The sequence below is a fragment of the Salmo trutta genome, chromosome 35, assembly GCF_901001165.1.
Source record: "Salmo trutta chromosome 35, fSalTru1.1, whole genome shotgun sequence".
NCBI lineage: Eukaryota > Metazoa > Chordata > Actinopteri > Salmoniformes > Salmonidae > Salmo > Salmo trutta.
Window position 1 is genome coordinate 37,040,644 of NC_042991.1, and position 20,983 is coordinate 37,061,626.

The 20,983-nt window shown below is 44.2% G+C and overlaps 1 protein-coding gene across 5 annotated transcripts in view; it reads left to right on the forward strand.

The window, feature by feature from the left end:
• Positions 1–20,983, forward strand: part of LOC115175148 (kinesin-like protein KIF13B) — a 65,798-nt gene that overhangs the window by 13,791 nt on the left and 31,024 nt on the right. For all 5 annotated transcript variants that reach the window (XM_029734370.1, XM_029734371.1, XM_029734369.1 and 2 more), the window contains 10 exons: positions 1,508–1,720; positions 8,263–8,373; positions 8,674–8,808; positions 8,989–9,119; positions 9,674–9,760; positions 9,926–10,107; positions 10,276–10,531; positions 10,757–10,919; positions 16,247–16,393; positions 17,951–18,100. In XM_029734370.1, the coding sequence (XP_029590230.1) occupies positions 1,508–1,720; positions 8,263–8,373; positions 8,674–8,808; positions 8,989–9,119; positions 9,674–9,760; positions 9,926–10,107; positions 10,276–10,531; positions 10,757–10,919; positions 16,247–16,393; positions 17,951–18,100 (1,575 nt within the window). The remainder of the gene's footprint in view (positions 1–1,507; positions 1,721–8,262; positions 8,374–8,673; positions 8,809–8,988; positions 9,120–9,673; positions 9,761–9,925; positions 10,108–10,275; positions 10,532–10,756; positions 10,920–16,246; positions 16,394–17,950; positions 18,101–20,983) is intronic.

A 20,983-nucleotide genomic window follows, 5' to 3' on the forward strand; every position in this document is an offset into this window, starting at 1 on the left:
TGTGCTTTGTCGAAAGTTAATTTGTGGAATTTCTTTCCGTCCTAATGCGTTTAAGCCAGTTAGTTGTGTTGTGATGATAAGGTAGGGGTGGTTTACAGAATATAGCCCTGTTTGGTAAAAGACCAAGTCCATATTATGGCAAGAACAGCTCAAATAAGCGAAGAGAAACGACAGTCGCAAAAACCATCAAGCGCTATGATGAAACTGGCTCTCATGAGGACCGCCACAGGAAAGGAAGACCCAGAGTTACCTCTGCTGCAGAGGATAAGTTTATTAGAGTTACCAGCCTCAGAAATTGCAGCCCAAATAAATGCTTCACAGAGTTCAAGTAACAGACACATCTCAACATCAACTGTTTTTTACATTTTAGTTATTTAGCAGACGCTCTTATCCAGAGCGACTTACAGTAGTGAATGCATACATTTCATACATTTCATTTCATGCATTTTTTTTTGGTACTGGCCCCCCGTGGGAATCGAACCCACAACCCTGGCGTTGCACACACCATGCTGGCGTTGCAAACACCATGCTCTACCAACTGAGCCACAGGGAGCTGTTCAGAGCAGACTACGTGAATCAGGCCTTCATGGTCTAATTGCTGCAAAGAAACCACTACTGAAGGACACCAATAATAAGAAGAGACTTCCTTGGGCCAAGAAACACGAGCAATGGACATTAGGCCAGTGGAAATCTGTCCTTTTGGTCTGATGAGTCCAAATTTGAGATTTTTGGTTCCAACCACCGTGTCTTTGTGAGACGCAGAGTAGGTGAACGGATGATCTCTGCATGTGTGGTTCCCACCGTGAAGCATGGAGGAGGAGGTGTGGGGATGCATTGCTGGGGACACTGACAGTGATCTATTTAGAATTCAAGGCACACTTAACCAGCATGGCTACCATAGCATTCTGCAGTGATACGCCATCCCATCTGGTTTGTGCTTAGTGGGACTCTCATTTGTTTTTCAACAGGACAATGTACCAACACACCTCCAGGCTGTGTAAGGGCTATTTGACCAAGAAGGAGAGAGATGGAGTGTTGCATCAGATGACCTGGCCTCCACAATCACCCGACCTCAACCCAATTGAGATGGTTTGGGATGAGTTGGACTGCAGAGTGAAAAATCAGCAGTCAACAAGTGCTCAGCATATGTGGGAACTCCTTCCAGACTGTTGGAAAAGCATTCCAGGTGATGCTTGTTGAGAGAATGCCAAGAGTGTGCAAAACTGTCATCAAGGCAAAGGATGGCTACTTTGAAGAATCTAAAATGTATTTTAATTTGTTCAACACTTTTTGTTTACTACATGGTTCCATATGTGTTATTTCATATTTGTGATGTCTTCACTATTATTCTACAATGTAGAAAATAGTCCAAAATAAAAATTATTTAATGAGTAGGTGTGTCCAAACTTTTGACTGATACTGTATGTGGAAAAACTGTCTGTTTTTTAAATGGAGTAACCACATCTTCAGATTTCACATTCCTTGTGTCTTTTTCCTCCCTCTACAGGACAGTCTGGGTGGTAACAGCAGGACAGCCATGGTGGCCACGGTGAGTCCAGCAGCTGATAACTATGACGAGACGTTGTCCACGCTGCGCTACGCTGACCGGGCTAAGAGCATCGTCAACCACGCCGTCGTCAACGAAGACCCCAACGCACGCATCATCAGAGAGCTACGGGAGGAGGTGGAGAAACTACGAGACCAGCTCACTGAGGCTGAGGTACTGAACGGTTAATAATTATATAACAGGCATCCCCAGCTCACTGAGGCGGAGGTACACATCGACTGTGAACTTTACACAATGCTGCCATCTTGAACAGCTCTTATCTTGGTGAGACTAACATGGATTAATGATCAATGAAAACCTTTCAGCCTACTGATTAGTAGCTAACGGCTAGACTTAGAACACAGGTTGAATGGCTTGTGGGGGAGTGGCTTGTGGGGGAGTGGCTTGTGGGGGAGTGGCTTGTGGGGGAGTGGCTTGTGGGGGAGTGGCTTGTGGGGGAGTGGTTGAATGAGAGTAGTCTCGTTTTTACAGCCCCATCCCTCAGCTTAAGTGACTGTTGCTGGGTTGTGTGTCTTCTCTCTGTCAGTCTATAAAAGGCCCACATCTGAAGGAGAGGAATGTGTGTGTGTTATAATGGTTGTGTGTGTGTGTGTGTGAGTGAGTGAACAGCAGCTGGTGTGTGTGATATCTAATGTTAAGGAAGTCTCGAGGTTCTACTCACCTGAGTTAGAATACCTCATGATAAGCTGTAGACCATATTATTTACTAAGAGTTTATCTATATTTTCCATAGCTGTCTATTTACCATCACAAACCGATGCCTGCACTAAGACCGCACTCTACAAGCAAACTAACTCACAAACGCTACTATTACTGTTTATTATCTATCCTGTTGCCTAGTGACTTTAGCCCAACCTATACAGTGCCTTCGGAAAGTATTCAGACCCCTTGCCTTTTTCCACATTTTTTTATGTTACGGCCTCATCCTGAAATGGATTAAGTAAAATCAATTCCTCAATCTAAACACAATACCCCATAATGACAAAGAGAACTGGTTTTTAGACATTTTTGCAAATGTATTAAATATAAATACCTTATTTACATAAGTATTCAGCCCCTTTGCTATGAGACTCGAAATTGAGCTCAGGTGCTTCCTGTTTCCATTGATCATCCTTGAGATGTTTCTACAACTTGATTGGAGTCCACCTGTGGTACATTCAATTGATTGGACATGATTTGGAAAGGCACACACCTGTATGTAAGGTCCCACAGTTGACAGTGCATGTAGGAGCAAAAACCAAGTCTTGAAGTCGAAGGAATTGTCCGCAGAACTCCTAGACAGGTTTGTGTCGGCACAGATCTGGGGAAGGGTAACAAAAAGATGTCTACAGCATTGAAGGTCCCCAAGAACACAGTGGTCTCCATCATTCTTAAATGGAAGCTGTTTGGAACCAGACTCTTCCTAGAACTGTTGGCCGAGCCAAACTGAGCAATCGGGAGAGAATGTCCTTGGTCAAGGAGGTGACCAAGAACCCGATGGTCACTCTGACGGAGCTCCAGAGTTACTCTGTTGAGATGGCAGAACATTCCAGAAGGACAAACGTCTCTGCAGCTGTCCACCAATTAGGCCTTTATGGTAGAGAGGCCCGATTTGGAGTTTTCCAAAAGGCACCTAAAGAACTCCGACCATGAGAAACAAGATTCTTTGGTTTGATGAAACCAAAATTGAACTCTTTGGCCTGAATACCAAGCGACACATCTGAAGGGAACCTGGCACCATCTCTATGGTGAAGCATGGTGGTGGCAGCATCATGCTGTGGGGATGTTTTTCAGTGGCAGGGACTGGGAGACTAGTCAGGGTCGAGGCAAAGCCAGAGCCCGTACTTGAACCCGATCGAACATCTCTGGAGAGACCTGAAAATAGCTCTGCAGCAACGCACCCCATCCCATAGAGAGGATCTGCAGAGAAGAATGGGAGAATCTCCCCAAATACAGATGTGCCAAGCTTGTAGCGTCATACCCAAGAAGATGCTGTAATCGCTGCAAAGGTGTGTCGTGACGTGACTATTTTTAATTGTTACTCAATTTAAATTAATCATTTAACAATTAACTCATTAGGAATTTGGGGCGCAACGGGAGAAGTTGTTTAACAAGTTAGTATCTCCCGGCTTAAACTCTAAAGATATATAGATACAGTTGAAGGCGGAAGTTTACATACACCTTAGCCAAGTACATTTTAAACTCATTTTTTCACAATTCCTCACATTAAATCTTAGTAAAAAGTTCCTGTCTTAGGTCAGTTAGGATCACCACTTTATTTTAAGAATGTCAAATGTCAGAATAATAGTAGAGTGATTGATTTGAGCTTTTATTTCTTTCATCACATTCCCAGTGGGTCAGAAGTTTACATACACTCAATTAGTATTTGGTAGCATTGCCTTTAAATTGTTTAACTTGGGTCAAACGTTTCGGGTAGCCTTCCACAAGCTTCCCACAATAAGTTGGCTGAATTTTGGCCCATTCCTCCTAACAGAGCTGGTGTAACTGAGTCAGGTTTGTAGGCCTTCTTGCTCACACACGCTTTTTCAGTTCTGCCCACAAATTTGCAATATAGGATTAAGGTCAGGGCTTTGTGATGGACACTCCAATACCTTGACTTTGTTGTCCTTAAGCCATTTTGCCACAACTTTGGAAGTATGCTTGTGGTCATTGTCCATTTGGAAGACCCATTTGCGACCAAGCTTTAACTTCCTGACTGATGTCTTGAGATGTTGCTTCAATATATCCACATACTTTTCCTGCCTCATGATGCCATCAATTTTGTGAAGTGCACCAGTCCCTCCTGCAGCAAAGCACCCCCACAACACGATGCTGCCACCCCCGTGCTTCACGGTTGGGATGGTGTTCTTCAGGTTGCAAGCCTCCCCCTTTTTCCTCCAAATTTAACAATGGTCATTGTGGCCAAACAGTTCTGTTTTTGTTTCATCAGACCAGAGAACATTTCTCCAAAAAAGTACGATCTTTTTCCCAATGTGCAGTTGCAAAACGTAGTCTGGCTTTTATTTGGGCGGTTTTGGAGCCAGTGCCTTGTTCCTTGCTGAGCGGCCTGTCAGGTTATGTCGATATAGGACTCGTTTTACTGTGGATATAGATACTTTTGTACCTGTTTTTCCTCCAGCACAAGGTCCTTTGCTGCTGTTCTGGGATTGATTTATACTTTTCACACCAAAGTACGTTCATCTCTAGGAGACAGAACGTGTTTCCTCCCTGAGCGGTATGACGGCTGCGTGGTCCCATGGTGTTTATACTTGCGTACTATTGTTTGTACAGATGGACGTGGTACCTTCAGGCGTTTGGAAATTGCCCCCAAGGATGAACCAGACTTGTGGAGGTCTACAATTTATTTTCTGTGGTCTTGGCTGATTTCTTTAGATTTTCCCATGATGTCAAGCAAAGAGGCACTGAGTTTGAAGGTAGGCCTTGAAATACATCCACAGGTACACCTCCAATTGACTCAAATGATGTCAATTAGCCTATCAGAAGCTTCTAAAGCCATGACATCATTTTCTGGAATTTTCCAAGCTGTTTAAAGGCACAGTCAACTTAGTGTATGTAAACTTCTGACCCACTGGAATTGTGATACAGTGAAATAATCTGTCAGTAAACAATTGTTGGGAAAATGACTTGTGTCATGCACAAAGTAGATGTCCTAACCGACTTGCCAAAACTATAGTTTGTTCACAAGAAATTTGAGTTGTTGAAAAACGAGTTTTAATGACTCCAACCTAAGTGTATATAAACGTCTGACTTCAACTCTATCACTTACATGAATAACAGTCAATTATGAATTACCTCATCAATCTCATTCTGAACGTCGCATAATCCTTTGATTCGCAAGAAACCCAAGCCTTTCTGAATATTCAGTACTACACAAGCTGATTTAATCATTTATTTACTAACTAAATAATAACACAGAATACACATACAGTCGTGGCCAAAAGTTTTGAGAATGACACAAATATTAATTTTCACAAAGTCTGCTGCCTCAGTTTGTAAGATGGCAATTTGCATGTACTCCAGAATGTTATGAAGAGTGATCAGATGAATTGAAATTAATTGCAAAGTCCCTCTTTGCCATGCAAATGAACTGAATCCCCAAAAAAACATTTTCACTGCATTTCAGCCCTGCCACAAAAGGACCAGCTGACATCATGTCAGTGATTCCCTCGTTAACACAGGTGTGAGTGTTGACGAGGACAAGGCTGGAGATCACTCTGTCATGCTGATTGAGTTCGAATAACAGACTGGAAGCTTCAAAAGGAGGGTGGTGCTTGGAATCATTGTTCTTCCTCTGTCAATCATGGTTACCTGCAAGGAAACACGTGCCGTCATCATTGCTTTGCACATAAAGAGCCTCACAGGCAAGGATCTTGCAAAGTCATTTTCTCTGATGAATCCCCTTTCCGATTGTTTGGGGCATCCGGAAAAAGGTTGTCCTGGGAAGACAAGGTGAGTGCTACCATCAGTCCTGTGTCATGCCAACAGTAAAGCATCCCGAGACCATTCATGTGTGGAGTTGCTTCTCAGCCAAGGGAGTGGGTTCACTCACAATTTTGCCTAAGAACACAGCCATGAATAAAGAATGGTACCAACACATCCTCCGAGAGCAACTTCTCCCAACCATCCAGGAACAGTTTGGTGACGAACAATGCCTTTTCCAACATGATGGAGCACCTTGCCATAAGGCAAAAGTGATAACTAAGTGGCTCTGGGAACAAAACATCGATATTTTGGGCTATGGCCAGGAAACTCCCCAGACCTTAATCCCATTGAGAACTTGTGGTCAATCCTCAAGAGGTGGGTGGACAAACAAATTCTGACAAACTCCAAGCATTGCTTATGCAAGAATGGGCTGCCATCAGTCAGGATGTGGCCCAGAAGTTAATTGACAGCATGCCAGGGCGGATTGCAGAGGTCTTGGAAAAGAAGGGTCAACACTGCAAATATTGACTCTTTGCATCAACTTCATGTAATTGTCAATAAAAGCATTTGACACTTATGAAATGCTTGTAATTATACTTCAGAATTCCATAGTAACATCTGACAAAAATATCTAAAGACACTGAAGTAGCAAACTTAGTGGAAATTAATATTTGTGTCATTCTTAAAACTTTTGGCCACGACTGTACACACTTACATGAGATAAAAGTCAATAGTGGGCTGACGAGATATGACGGTGTTACACATGGAGATGGAGGGGTAGGTAATGAGAGGGAGTAAGACAACACTTGGATACATTTGGAAGCTACGCTAAGGTAAATATTTATCGTTAGCACCCTAACCACTGGTTATTTGGATTAGAAATGTAATATATATTTATGAGTAGCTGTCCTTGATCGTCGTTACATCTCTGTTGAACTCGATGACTCCTATGGTGAAGTTGTCGATGTATGTAAGGCTCTGGTTTGTCCACCGGAAGTCACATTGTCCTTTGTAGAGCTTCTCTGGTAGTGGAGTGTTTGTTAGGAGAGATACTTCAGATGTACCAACGGTGGTCTGTGGGGATTCTCCTTCCCACCTTGTCTTTAGTCAAAGTTCTAGGTCCTCTTTTACATGCATCGCTGCAGACTTTGAATGTTTCTGGTCTCCTAGGTGAGGTTATCTTCTCTTATAGTGTTGAGCTTCGGAGTTTCTCACCATTTCAAAGTGTAGACTAACGTCTCACGTCTTTTGGTATCGATGATGGATTGATTGTTCAGGGTTCAGCTCCTGACTACACGCCAGTAGTAACCCGGCAATGTACGGGTCTCACCATTTTTAGCCGTGTAGCCACCACTCCACGCTGTCTGGTCTTGTAGTTTTAACCATTTGTAACGTTCAGCTCACTCTGTACGTCGGCTGGTCTGTAGAGTTGAATTCTTTAATGAGTCATTTTAAGCACTCTGGCTACTGACTGGGCGCAAGTTTATATGAAAAACAACTCATTTAGAAGGCAAAAATCACATTTTTATCTTCACGAAACTATGTTTAATAATATATTTTCTACCACATTTAGATGTAAACTTGATACATAGGATGCGTACACTTTCACAGTTACTTTGTCATACCATCCTTAATGACATCACAAAAGAATAAACCACATGACAGGATAATTCTTTAGATCCCCCATGGAACATTAATAACATTCCTGTGTTATGAATATTGTTCCAAAGGTCTTCTGTAGACAAAGGGATTTGTTTCCCAGTACTGCAGGGCAAGAAAGAGTTTCTGCAAACTATTTATTACCAGCTGTTAAGTCATAAACCCCCCCCCTTCGCTCTGGCTATCTGTCAAGCTGATCTCATGGCAGGTGCTTCAACAAAGTACTCAGTAAAGGGTCTGAATACTTGTGTAAATTTAATTATTATATTTTTTTTTTATAATTTTTTTTTTTATAAATTACTTTCTGAATACTTTCCGAAGAACTATATGTACATATCTACCTCCATTACCTCGTACCCCTGGACATGGACTCAGTACAGGTTCTCTGTGTAAATAGACAAGGTATTACCTCGTACCCCTGGACATGGACTCAGTACTGGTACTCTGTGTATATAGACAAGTTATCATTAGTCATTGTCTATGTTATTTTTCTCTTCTGTTTCTCTCTGCATTGTTGGGAAGGGCCTGTATTAAGCATTTCACTGTTAGTCTACACCTGTTATTTGACCAAGCATGTGATGAATTAAATGTTGATTTGTCTCTTCTCCCTGTCAGTCCATGAAGGCTCCAGATCTGAAGGACAGGCTGGAGGAATCAGAGAAGTTGATCCAGGAGATGACTGTTAGCTGGGAGCAGAAACTATGCAAGACTGAGGCAGTCGCTCAGGTAGCTACACGTACATTTCTCTGCTCTGTCCTGCTGTACTGATCGTTTTCTGTGTTTTTATTATGTTTCTTTCCTCACAAGCAGCTAGAATCTCTAGGTATCTCTCTCCTGTCTTTGACTGTCTACGACTGTTTTCTCCTGTCTACGGTTGTCTACTGTCTTCAATTGTCTACTCCTTTTTACTACTGTCCACTGTGTGTGTGTGTGTGTGTGTGTGTGTGTGCGCTGTAGGAGAGACAGAAACAGTTGGAGTCTCTAGGTATCTCTCTCCATTCCTCTATCTTCTATGTTGTGCTGTAGGAGAGACAGAAACAGTTGGAGTCTCTAGGTATCTCTCTCCAGTCGTCTGGCATCAGAGTGGTAGATGACAAGTGTTTCCTTGTCAACCTCAACGCTGACCCCGCCCTCAACGAACTGCTGGTCTACTACCTAAAGGTACCGTCAGCAACTTAACATCCTATTTACAGATCTTAAAGCTACAATCTGGGATTTTTTTTTCTTCATGGTAGTGATTAAGTCCCGTGTGTAGGATCACACGTGTGCGGGCTTGGCTGATGTAATAACGTATTAACCCACCTCTCTATGGTCTGTCCCATGTTTGTGTCCCGTGTGTAGGAGCACACGCGTGTGGGCTCTGCTGACTCTCAGGATATCCAGCTGTGTGGTATGGCCATCCACCCTGAGCACTGTGTCATCAATATCACTGCTGAGACTGGAGTGGTGCTCACACCACACTGCACCGCACGGTAGGGCTGCACACACACACGCACACACACACACCGCACGGTAGGGCTACACACACACACACACACACACACGGTAGAGCTACACACACACACACACACACCGCACGGTAGGGCTGCACACACCGCAACGCACGGTAGGGCTACACACACACACACACACACACACACTGCAACGCACGGTAGGGCTGCACACGCACACCGCAACACACGGTAGCTCTGCACACACACACACCGCAACGCACGGTAGGGCTACACACACACACACACCGCAACACACGGTAGGGCTGCACACACACACACACACACTGCAACGCACGGTAGGGCTACACACACACACCGCAACGCACGGTAGCGCTAAACATACACACACACACACACACACACATTGCAACGCACGGTAGGGCTACACACACACACCGCAACGCACGGTAGCGCTAAACATACACACACCGCCACGCATTGAACAAAACTGCTAGAACTACACCAACCTGCTATAGTTAGTTTCTGTCATATCTACTGTAATTAGTCATGACTGTCTCCGTCTCTGTCTGCAGCACGTGTGTGAACGGCTCTTCAGTCACCAACCCAGTCCAGCTTCACCATGGAGACCGCATCCTGTGGGGAAATAACCACTTCTTCAGGTTGAGTTTACAGATCAGCTGTCTCCCTCTACTAGAGTGACAGCTGTTGTGATCTATTGAAGCCATTCATGTCTATGCACAAACACTGTTGTTTTGGTCTAAGTCTCTCTCTCTCGCTCTCGCTCTCTCTCTCTCTCTCTCGCTCTCGCTCTCGCTCGCTCTTAGGATCAACCTGCCCAGACACCTGGCCCATGCGGGGGATGAGGAGGGTGGTGTGATGAAGAGTTGCCTCAGTACTGACCAGTTGGAGGTGGACTTTGATGCGGCCAGTGACGTCTCCAGCGAGGTCAGCTTCGGATATGATTTCGCCCAGACAGAGGTCATGATGAAAGGCATGGGCAACAACGGTGACAATTACATTTTACATTGTAGTCATTTTGCAGACACTCTTAGCCAGAGAGACTTCCATTGCATTCATCTAAGGTAGATACAGACATCCTGTTCAGAATGAGAAGTTTATATTCAGCTCAGCAGTCTGTTCACAGCAGTCCCTCCCCCTCCTCCCTCCCTCTCAGACCCCATGCAGTCTGTCCTCCAGACGTTGGAGCGACAGCACGAGGAGGAGAAGAGGACGGCTCTGGAGCGCCAGAGACAGATGTACGAGCAGGAGCTGCAGCAGCTGAGGAAGCGGCTCCCTTCTGCAGAGAAACACACCCTGCTGCTGCAGAGCCCTGGGCCTGCAGGCCTGGAGCCAGCCGGACCCTCAGCAGCAGCATCGCTCGCATCATCACCCTGCGCCCAGACACGCATGCGCCGCTGGAGCGAGGACAGGTGAGGGGTCAAGAGTTAAACGGCCACGGAACAAGTTACTTTGACACAACTCCCCATACATACTGAATCAGCAGGAATCATCTAGATCATCACATAGTAACTGACAGGTTGGTCCAAATATCTCCGTGCTGTAGAGAGGCGGTGATGACTCGGAACAGATCGTCAGAGCTAACCTGCTGGTCCTGAAACCATCCCTAACCCTCTGTCTCTTTCTCCGTGCTGTAGAGAGGCCATGATGACTCGTAGCCTGCGTAGACTGAGGGAACAGATCGTCAGAGCTAACCTGCTGGTGCAGGAGGCTGGCTTCATAGCTGAGGAACTCAACAAGAGGACAGACTACCTGGTCACACTGCAAATACCTGCTGCTAACCTCAATGCCAACAGAAAGGTGTGTGTGTGTGTGTGTGTGTGTGTGTGTGTGTGTGTGTGTGTTAGAGGTCGACCGATTAATCGGAATGGCCGATTTTAATTAGGGCCGATTTCAAGGGAACAGTGGGTTAACTGCCTTGTTCAGGGGCAGAACGACAGATTACTACCTTGTCAGCTCAGGGATTCAATCTTGCAACTTTACGGTTAACTAGTCCAACACTCTAACCACCTGCTTTATATTGCACTCCACGAGGTTACGCGAATGCAGTAAGAAGCCAAGGTAAGTTGCTAGCTAGCATTAAACTTATCTTAGAAAAAACAATCAATCAATCATAATCACTAGTTAAATACCGTAAATTCCGGACTATAAGCCGCAACTTTTTGCTTAGGTACACGTTGCTCCAACCATAAACATCAATGCCTTTCTTAAAATCAATACACAAGTATATATTTTTAAACCTGCATATTTAGTTAATATTGCTTGCTAACATGAATTTCTTTTAACTATGGAAAATGTGTCACTTCTCTTGTAAACAGAGTCAGGGTATATGCAGCAGTTTGGGCCGCCTGGCTCGTTGCGAACTAATTTGCCAGAATTTTACGTAATTATGACATAACATTTAAGATTGTGCAATGTAACAGGAATAACGTTTTGTTTTCGAGATGATAGTTTCCGGATTCGACCATATTAATGACCTAAGGCTCGTATTTCTGTGTGTTATTATGTTATAATTAAGTCTATGATTTGATAGAGCAGTCTGACTGAGCGGTGGTAGGCAGCAGCAGACTCGTAAGCATTAATTCAAAATAGCACTTTCGTGCATTTTGCAAGCAGCCCTTCGCAATGCATTGCGTTGTTTATGACTTAAAGCCTATCTGCTCCTGAGATGAGGCTGGTGTAACCGATGTGAAATGGCTAGCTAGTTAGCCAGGTGCGCACTAATAGCGTTTCAATCGTCACTCGCTCTGAGACTTGGAGTAGTTGTTCCCCTTCCTCTACATGGGTAACGCTGCTTCGAGGGTGGCTGTTGTCGATGTGTTACTGGTTCGAGCCCAGGTAGGAGCGAGGAGAGGGACGGAAGCTATACTGTTACACTGGCAATAATAAAGTGCCTATAAGAACATCCAATAGTCAAAGGTATATGAAATACAAATCGTATAGAGAGAAATAGTCCTATAACTCCTATAATAACTACAACCTAAAACTTCTTACCTGGGAATATTGAAGACTCATGTTAAAAGGAACCACCAGCTTTCATATGTTCTCATGTTCTGAGCAAGGAACTTAAACGTTAGCTTTTTTACATGGCACATATTGCACTTTTACTTTCTTCTCCAACACTTTGTTTTTGCATTATTTAAACCAAATTGAACATGTTTATTTATTTGAGGCTAAATTGATTTTATTGATGTATTATATTAAGTTAAAATAAGTGTTCATTCAGTATTGTTGAAATGGTCATTTACCAATAAATAAATAAAAAAATCGGCCGATTTAATCGGTGGCGGGGTTTTGGGGGGGGGGGGTCCTCCAATAATCGGTATCGGTGTTCAAAAATCATAATCGGTCGACCTCTAGTGTGTGTAAGAGGGGGAAAGTTCTGTGTTTGTGTGTTTGACTGACTGCGCAGTAACTACCATGAAAACACTATCAGCTTTACAGTACACAGTCAGACAAATACTGACAAAAGTGCTGTGTGTCTCTACATTGCTTTCATGTGAGGTGTTGCAGTGGGTTGTGTCTCTCTCTCTCCCTCTCCCTCTGCCTCTCCCTCTGCCTCTCTCTCTCTCTCTGCCTCTCTCTCTCTCTCTCTCTCTCTCTCTCTGCCTCTCTCTCTCTCTCTCTCTGCTCTCTCTCTCTCTCTCTCTCTCTCTCTCTCGCTTCTCTCTCTCTCTCTCCTCTCTTCTCTCTCTCTCTGCCTCCTCTCTCTCTCTCCTCTCTTCTCTCGCTCTCCTCTGCTCTCTCTCTGCCTCTCTCTCTCTCTCGTCTCTGCTCTCTCTCTCTCTCTCTCTGCCTCTCTCTCTCTCTCTCTCGCTCTCTCTCTCTCTCTGCCTCTCTCTCTCTCTCTCTCTGCTCTCTCTCTCTCTCTCTCTGCCTCTCTCTCTCTCTCTCTCTGCCTCTCTCTCTTCTCTCTCTCTCTCTCTCTCTCTCTCTCTCTCTGCCTCTCTCTCTCCTCTGCCTCTCTCTCTCTCTCTGCCGCTCTCTCTCTCTCCCTCCCTCTCTCAGTCCACCTATATCAATGGTTCATTTTCTTCCCCTCATGCTTTAAACTGTGGAATACCGCAGGGCAGCTGCCTTGGGCCACTTCTTTTTACTTAATATGCACTGCTCAAAAAAATAAAGGGAACACTTAAACAACACAATGTAACTCCAAGTCAACCACACTTCTGTGAAATCAAACTGTCCACTTAGGAAGCAACACTGATTGACAATACATTTCACATGCTGTTGTGCAAATGGAATAGACAACAGGTGGAAATTATAGGCAATTAGCAAGACACCCCCAATAAAGGAGTGGTTCTGCAGGTGGTGACCACAGACCACTTCTCAGTTCCTATCATTCCTGGCTGATGTTTTGGTCACTTTTGAATGCTGGCGGTGCTTTCACTCTAGTGGTAGCATGAGACGGAGTCTACAACCCACACAAGTGGCTCAGGTAGTGCAGCTCATCCAGGATGGCACATCAATGCGAGCTGTGGCAAGAAGGTTTGCTGTGTCTGTCAGCGTAGTGTCCAGAGCATGGAGGCGCTACCAGGAGACAGGCCAGTACATCAGGAGACGTGGAGGAGGCCGTAGGAGGGCAACATCCCAGCAGCAGGACCGCTACCTCTGCCTTTGTGCAAGGAGGAGCAGGAGGAGCACTGCCAGAGCCCTGCAAAATGACCTCCAGCAGGCCACAAATGTGCATGTGTCTGCTCAAACGGTCAGAAACAGACTCCATGAGGGTGGTATGAGGGCCTGACGTCCACAGGTGGGGGTTGTGCTTACGGCCCGTGCAGGACGTTTGGCATTTGCCAGAGAACACCAAGATTGGCAAATTCGCCACTGGCGCCCTGTGCTCTTCACAGATGAAAGCAGGTTCACACTGAGCACGTGACAGACGTGACAGTCTGGAGACGCCGTGGAGAACGTTCTGCTGCCTGCAACATCCTCCAGCATGACCGGTTTGGCGGTGGGTCAGTCATGGTGTGGGGTGGCATTTCTTTGGGGGGCCGCACAGCCCTCCATGTGCTCGCCAGAGGTAGCCTGACTGCCATTAGGTACCGAGATGAGATCCTCAGACCCCTTGTGAGACCATATGCTGGTGCGGTTGGCCCTGGGTTCCTCCTAATGCAAGACAATGCTAGACCTCATGTGGCTGGAGTGTGTCAGCAGTTCCTGCAAGAGGAAGGCATTGATGCTATGGACTGGCCCGCCCGTTCCCCAGACCTGAATCCAATTGAGCACATCTGGGACATCATGTCTCGCTCCATCCACCAACGCCACGTTGCACCACAGACTGTCCAGGAGTTGGCGGATGCTTTAGTCCAGGTCTGGGAGGAGATCCCTCAGGAGACCATCCGCCACCTCATCAGGAGCATGCCCAGGCGTTGTAGGGAGGTCATACAGGCACGTGGAGGCCACACACACTACTGAGCCTCATTTTGACCTGTTTTAAGGACATTACATCAAAGTTAGATCAGCCTGTAGTGTGGTTTTCCACTTTAATTTTGAGTGTGACTCCAAATCCAGACCTCCATGGGTTGATAAATTGGATTTCCATTGATTATTTTTGTGTGATTTTGTTGTCAGCACATTCAACTATGTAAAGAAAAAATTATTTAATAATATTATTTCATTCATTCAGATCTAGGATGTGTTATTTTAGTGTTCCCTTTATTTTTTGAGCAGTGTATATACCAACAACCTTCCTTATGCCTTATCTGAAACTCAAGCTACTATATTTGCAGATGATACTACAATTTATACATCAAGACAATCAGTTCAATAGGTACAGCAAGCTCTACAAGTAGATCTGGGAAATATCAGGGAGTGGGTTTTCCCGGAACAAACTCGTTTTAAACACCAAGAAAACCAGGGTTATGCTGGTCTGTTCCACCAGGAAAAGGCCAACACATCATGGGATACAATTAAGTATGAGGGGGGGGGACAAATTGAGGAAGTGGCAGAAACCAAACTCTAGGAGTGCAGCATGACAACTGCTTATCATGGTCGCCTCAAATAACTCATCTATGTAAAAAAATATATATATATATTAAAATTGCATGCATGATCAAAATGATGGCTAAATATTTACCAGGAAAGATTCTTAAGCAAATAACCCAAGCATTTATTGGGAGTCAGGTGAACTACTGTTCTGTGATCTGGGGAAATACAACAGCAGGTGAAATTAGGAGGCTGCAGATTAATTGGGGCGGCAGGTAGCCTAGCGGTTAGAGCGTTGGACTAGTAACTGGAAGGTTGCAAGATCGAATCCCCGAGCTGACAAGGTACAAATCTGTCATTCTGCCCCTGAACAAGGCTAGTTAAATAAAGGTAAAATAAATTAAACGGAACAAAGCAGCAAGCATTGTTTTTAAGGTAGAGATATGGTTCTTCTGTTGTAGTCATGCACAATGCTCTTGGTTGATCATCAATCAACAAGATAATTGAAAGAAACATGCTTATTGTATTTCACCAATGTACACCATTTAAAAACGGCCAAACTGTATTCACAACCGTATTCAGTTGGTAAGAGACAGACATTCAGTAATTACTAGGAATAGATTGTCCATCTATGTGTTATCCAGACAGAAAAGAGAAATAGGCAAAATAACATGACAATTTTAGAGCAGTAAAGAAATTGAATAATATATCTCAGCAAACCAGAAACCTTTCAATATATAAATTCAAACAATACTTTAAAACCATTTTAAATCTAATACATAGGAAAGTTGTGCAGGACAATGGTAGATGAAGGAATCATTACATTTTTACATTTTAGTCATTTAGCAGACGCTCTTATCCAGAGCGACTTGCATACATACATTTTTTACATACATAGCATGCGTGAGTGCATACATTTTTTTTGTTTTTATGTTTTTACTTTTTTTTTTGTACTGGCCCCCCGTGGGAATCGAACCCACAACCCCGGCGTTGCAAACACCATGCTCTACCAACTGAGCCACAATAGACTGTTAGAGTATTTATCTGGTTAATATGTTAGTGTATTATGTCTGTTTGTAACAGCGTGTTATATGTGAAAATGTGATCCTATTATAAATTTGTGTTTTTAAGGACTTTTGGAAGATTAGTCCAAATGAGGACTAAAAGAGATCCTAATAATATCTGTCTTCCCTCTCCAGCGTGACGCTGTGCTGAGTGAGCCCGCGGTGGAGGTGAGGCGTAAGGGGAAAGGGAAGCAGATCTGGGCTCTGGAGAAGATGGAGAACAGACTGGTGGACATGAGAGAACTGTACCAGGAATGGAAAGACCACGACGAAGACAACCCTGTGAGTTTACAACCTGTGTGTGTGTGTGTGTGTGTGTGTGTGTATATCTATCTCTCTATCTAGTTCATTTTAGCATAATGTAAACGAACAGTATCCTTTCAGTTGAGCTTACTAGCTCTTCACCTGTCTTCTGGAAGTTGATGCTGTTGCTATGCAACCTCTTGCTAGCTAGTTAGCGTAACAAATGACTAGTTAAGACATTTTACGACTTCGGGTGTGTTCTTAAATTCAATCTGGAGTGCCAGAGTGCGCTCGTAAATTCAGAGCGTTGTCAGATTGTTCGTTTATAAATTCAGAGCGTTGGCAGATTGTTTGTTTATAAATTCAGAGCGTTGTCAGATTGTTTGTTTGTTTTATAAATTCAGAGCGTTGTCAGATTGTTTGTTTGTTTTATAAATTCAGAGCGTTGTCAGATTGTTTGTTTATAAATTCAGAGCGTTGTTTGTTTATAAATTCAGAGCGTTGTTTGTTTATAAATTCAGAGCGTTGTTTGTTTATAAATTCAGAGCGTTGTTTGTTTATAAATTCAGAGCGTTGTTTGTTTATAAATTCAGAGCGTTTGTTTATAAATTGAGCGTTGTTTGTTTATAAATTCAGAGCGTTGTTTGTTTATAAATTCAGAGCGTTGTCAGGTTGTGTGTTTATAAATTCAGAGCGTTTTGCTCTCTGAGCGCACACTGGACACTCAGGCCGAGGAGTAGGTTTGATTTTAGTTCTGACCTTACAACGGCAGTCAAGCACCCAGGCTAACGTTGGCTAGCTTGCTAACTACTTCCAGACACAAACGAGACCACTCTGACCATTTTACTCTCCCTAGCAGAGCTGGTTAGACTGTTTTCATGTTATCCAGAACGTTGGTGACTGTACCTGTGCTGCTGGCAACTATTTAATTATGCTTTTTTTCCGCCATTTTCTTCACATCTGAAAATGTGAAGCCACACCCATTTCCTAAATAATTGCATTATGGGCCATAAAGTACGGAAATAGTGTCCGCTGAGTGTATACTTCATATTTTGGCGAATTTAGCACAACATCCGGGAACTTTTTGGCATACTAACTGTATCCATACTATGACCAGTAAGCATACTATTTACTTAATTCACGTCACAAATAGTAGGGTTAGTATGAGTATTCGAACAGAGCTCAGGTGTAAGGCCAACATAATGACCTACTTCCACCATATTGTTTTCACTGGTCAAGTCTTCCAATCATTTCAGATGAAGGAGAGCGTTTTAATTTTTTTTTTTTATAAAAGTGGATAGTGCCCAAGTCTACTGTCTACTGCCTCACCCTGTCTCCCTCTCTCCTCTCCCTTCCCCTCTCTCCTCTCCCTTCCCCTCTCTCCTCTCCCCCCGTCTCTCCCTTCCCCTCTCCTCCTCTCCCCCCATCTCTCCCTTCTCCTCTCTCTCCCTTCCCCTCTCCTCCTCTCTCTCCCTTCCCCTCTCTCCTCTCCCCCGTCTCTCCCTTCCCCTCTCTCCTCTCCCCCGTCTCTCCCTTACCCTCTCTCCTCTCCCCCCGTCTCTCCCTTCCCCTCTCCTCCTCTCTCCCCCTGTCTAGGTGATGCGTTCTTACTTCAAGCGTGCCGACCCGTTCTTCGACGAGCAAGAGAACCACAGTCTTATAGGAGTGGCCAACGTGTTTCTGGCCTGTCTCTTCTACGACGTCAAGCTGCAATACGCTGTACCTATCATCAACCAGAAGGGAGAGGTGTGTGTGTGTGTTCATTCTATGGCATTAAGCTGCAGTGCCCGTCATCAATCAGATCATGTGGGTGACATGTCAGACCAATATACTAAATGTTCAGTCATTAGTTAACCCTTTACACTCGTACCCGTATACAGGTTGAACATGGCAGAATTGGACATAAATGCCTACATTTGGAGCTCAGTGGCTGTACAGTAACATGCTATAGATGACGTCAGAGCTCAGTGGCTGTACAGTAACATGCTATAGATGAGGTCAGAGCTCAGTGGCTGTACAGTAACATGCTATAGATGACGTCAGAGCTCAGTGGCTGTACAGTAACATGCTATAGATGACGTCAGAGCTCAGTGGCTGTACAGTAACATGCTATAGATGATGTCAGAGCTCAGTGGCTGTACAGTAACATGCTATAGATGATGTCAGGGGCTGTACAGTAACATGCTATAGATGATGTCAGGGGCTGTACAGTAACATGCTATAGATGATGTCAGTGACTGTACAGTAACATGCTATAGATGACGTCAGGGGCTGTACAGTAACATGCTATAGATGACGTCAGGGGCTGTACAGTAACATGCTATAGATGATGTCAGAGCTCAGTGACTGTACAGTAACATGCTATAGATGATGTCAGAGCTCAGTGGCTGTACAGTAACATGCTATAGATGAGGTCAGGGGCTGTACAGTAACATGCTATAGATGACGTCAGGGGCTGTACAGTAACATGCTATAGATGACGTCAGAGCTCAGTGGCTGTACAGCAACATGCTATAGATGATGTCAGAGCTCAGTGGCTGTACAGTAACATGCTATAGATGAGGTCAGAGCTCAGTGGCTGTACAGTAACATGCTATAGATGACGTCGGAGCTCAGTGGCTGTACAGTAACATGCTATAGATGACGTCAGAGCTCAGTGGCTGTACAGTAACATGCTATAGATGATGTCAGAGCTCAGTGGCTGTACAGTAACATGCTATAGATGATGTCAGGGGCTGTACAGTAACATGCTATAGATGATGTCAGAGCTCAGTGGCTGTACAGTAACATGCTATAGATGATGTCAGAGCTCAGTGGCTGTACAGTAACATGCTATAGATGATGTCAGAGCTCAGTGGCTGTACAGTAACATGCTATAGATGATGTCAGAGCTCAGTGGCTGTACAGTAACATGCTATAGATGATGTCAGAGGCTGTACAGTAACATGCTATAGATGACATCAGAGCTCAGTGACTGTACAGTAACATGCTATAGATGATGTCAGAGCTCAGTGGCTGTACAGTAACATGCTATAGATGATGTCAGAGCTCAGTGGCTGTACAGTAACATGCTATAGATGATGTCAGAGCTCAGTGGCTGTACAGTAACATGCTATAGATGATGTCAGAGCTCAGTGGCTGTACAGTAACATGCTATAGATGACGTCAGAGCTCAGTGGCTGTACAGTAACATGCTATAGATGACGTCAGAGCTCAGTGGCTGTACAGTAACATGCTATAGATGACGTCAGAGCTCAGTGGCTGTACAGTAACATGCTATAGATGACGTCAGAGCTCAGTGGCTGTACAGTAACATGCTATAGATGACGTCAGGGGCTGTACAGTAACATGCTATAGATGACGTCAGGGGCTGTACAGTAACATGCTATAGATGATGTCAGAGCTCAGTGGCTGTACAGTAACATGCTATAGATGATGTCAGAGCTCAGTGGCTGTACAGTAACATGCTATAGATGATGTCAGAGCTCAGTGACTGTACAGTAACATGCTATAGATGATGTCAGAGCTCAGTGGCTGTACAGTAACATGCTGATGATGTCAGGGGCTGTACAGTAACATGCTATAGATGATGTCAGGGGCTGTACAGTAACATGCTATAGATGACGTCAGGGGCTGTACAGTAACATGCTATAGATGACGTCAGAGCTCAGTGGCTGTACAGTAACATGCTATAGATGACGTCAGGGGCTGTACAGTAACATGCTATAGATGACGTCAGGGGCTGTACAGTAACATGCTATAGATGACGTCAGAGCTCAGTGGCTGTACAGTAACATGCTATAGATGTCAGAGCTCAGTGGCTGTACAGTAACATGCTATAGATGACGTCAGAGCTCAGTGGCTGTACAGTAACATGCTATAGATGACGTCAGAGCTCAGTGGCTGTACAGTAACATGCTATAGATGATGTCAGAGCTCAGTGGCTGTACAGTAACGTGTGAGGGAAATGTTTTGTTGTCTGAGTGAGGGAAATGTTGTAAATTTAAGAGGAGTCTATTTTTTTATTATAATCCTGTTGTAGATTATTATAAATACCGCTTTGATGTCATACAAACAAGCCAAACACCTGTGAGTCCAAATATGCATTTCACATTTCCAAATAATACAACGCACGTCATATACAGTGTCAACATTTATAATCACTATGTTAGATGTACAGTTATATGACGACATGGTGTCATACTCTGGGTTGTTCTGAACACCATGAGCCTGTTAGATGTACAGTTATATGACGACATGGTGTCGTACTCTGGGTTGTTCTGAACACCATGAGCCTGTTAGATGTACAGTTATATGACGACATGGTGTCGTACTCTGGGTTGTTCTGAACACCATGAGCCTGTTAGATGTACAGTTATATGATGACATGGTGTCATACTCTGGGTTGTTCTGAACACCATGAGCCTGATTGTCTTGTCACACACACCTGAATCCTCTCAGGACTCCTTTCTATGGCCACCAAAGTGATGATCTGTTTCCCTGAATTACATGTGAAAGTCTAACACTGTAATATCATATTTTAGAACTTAGCTAGTCATGTTGGCAATAGAACAAGCTTTCACATGATGCCCACCTGATTGTGATTTATAATGGTCCGTTTTTGGATTG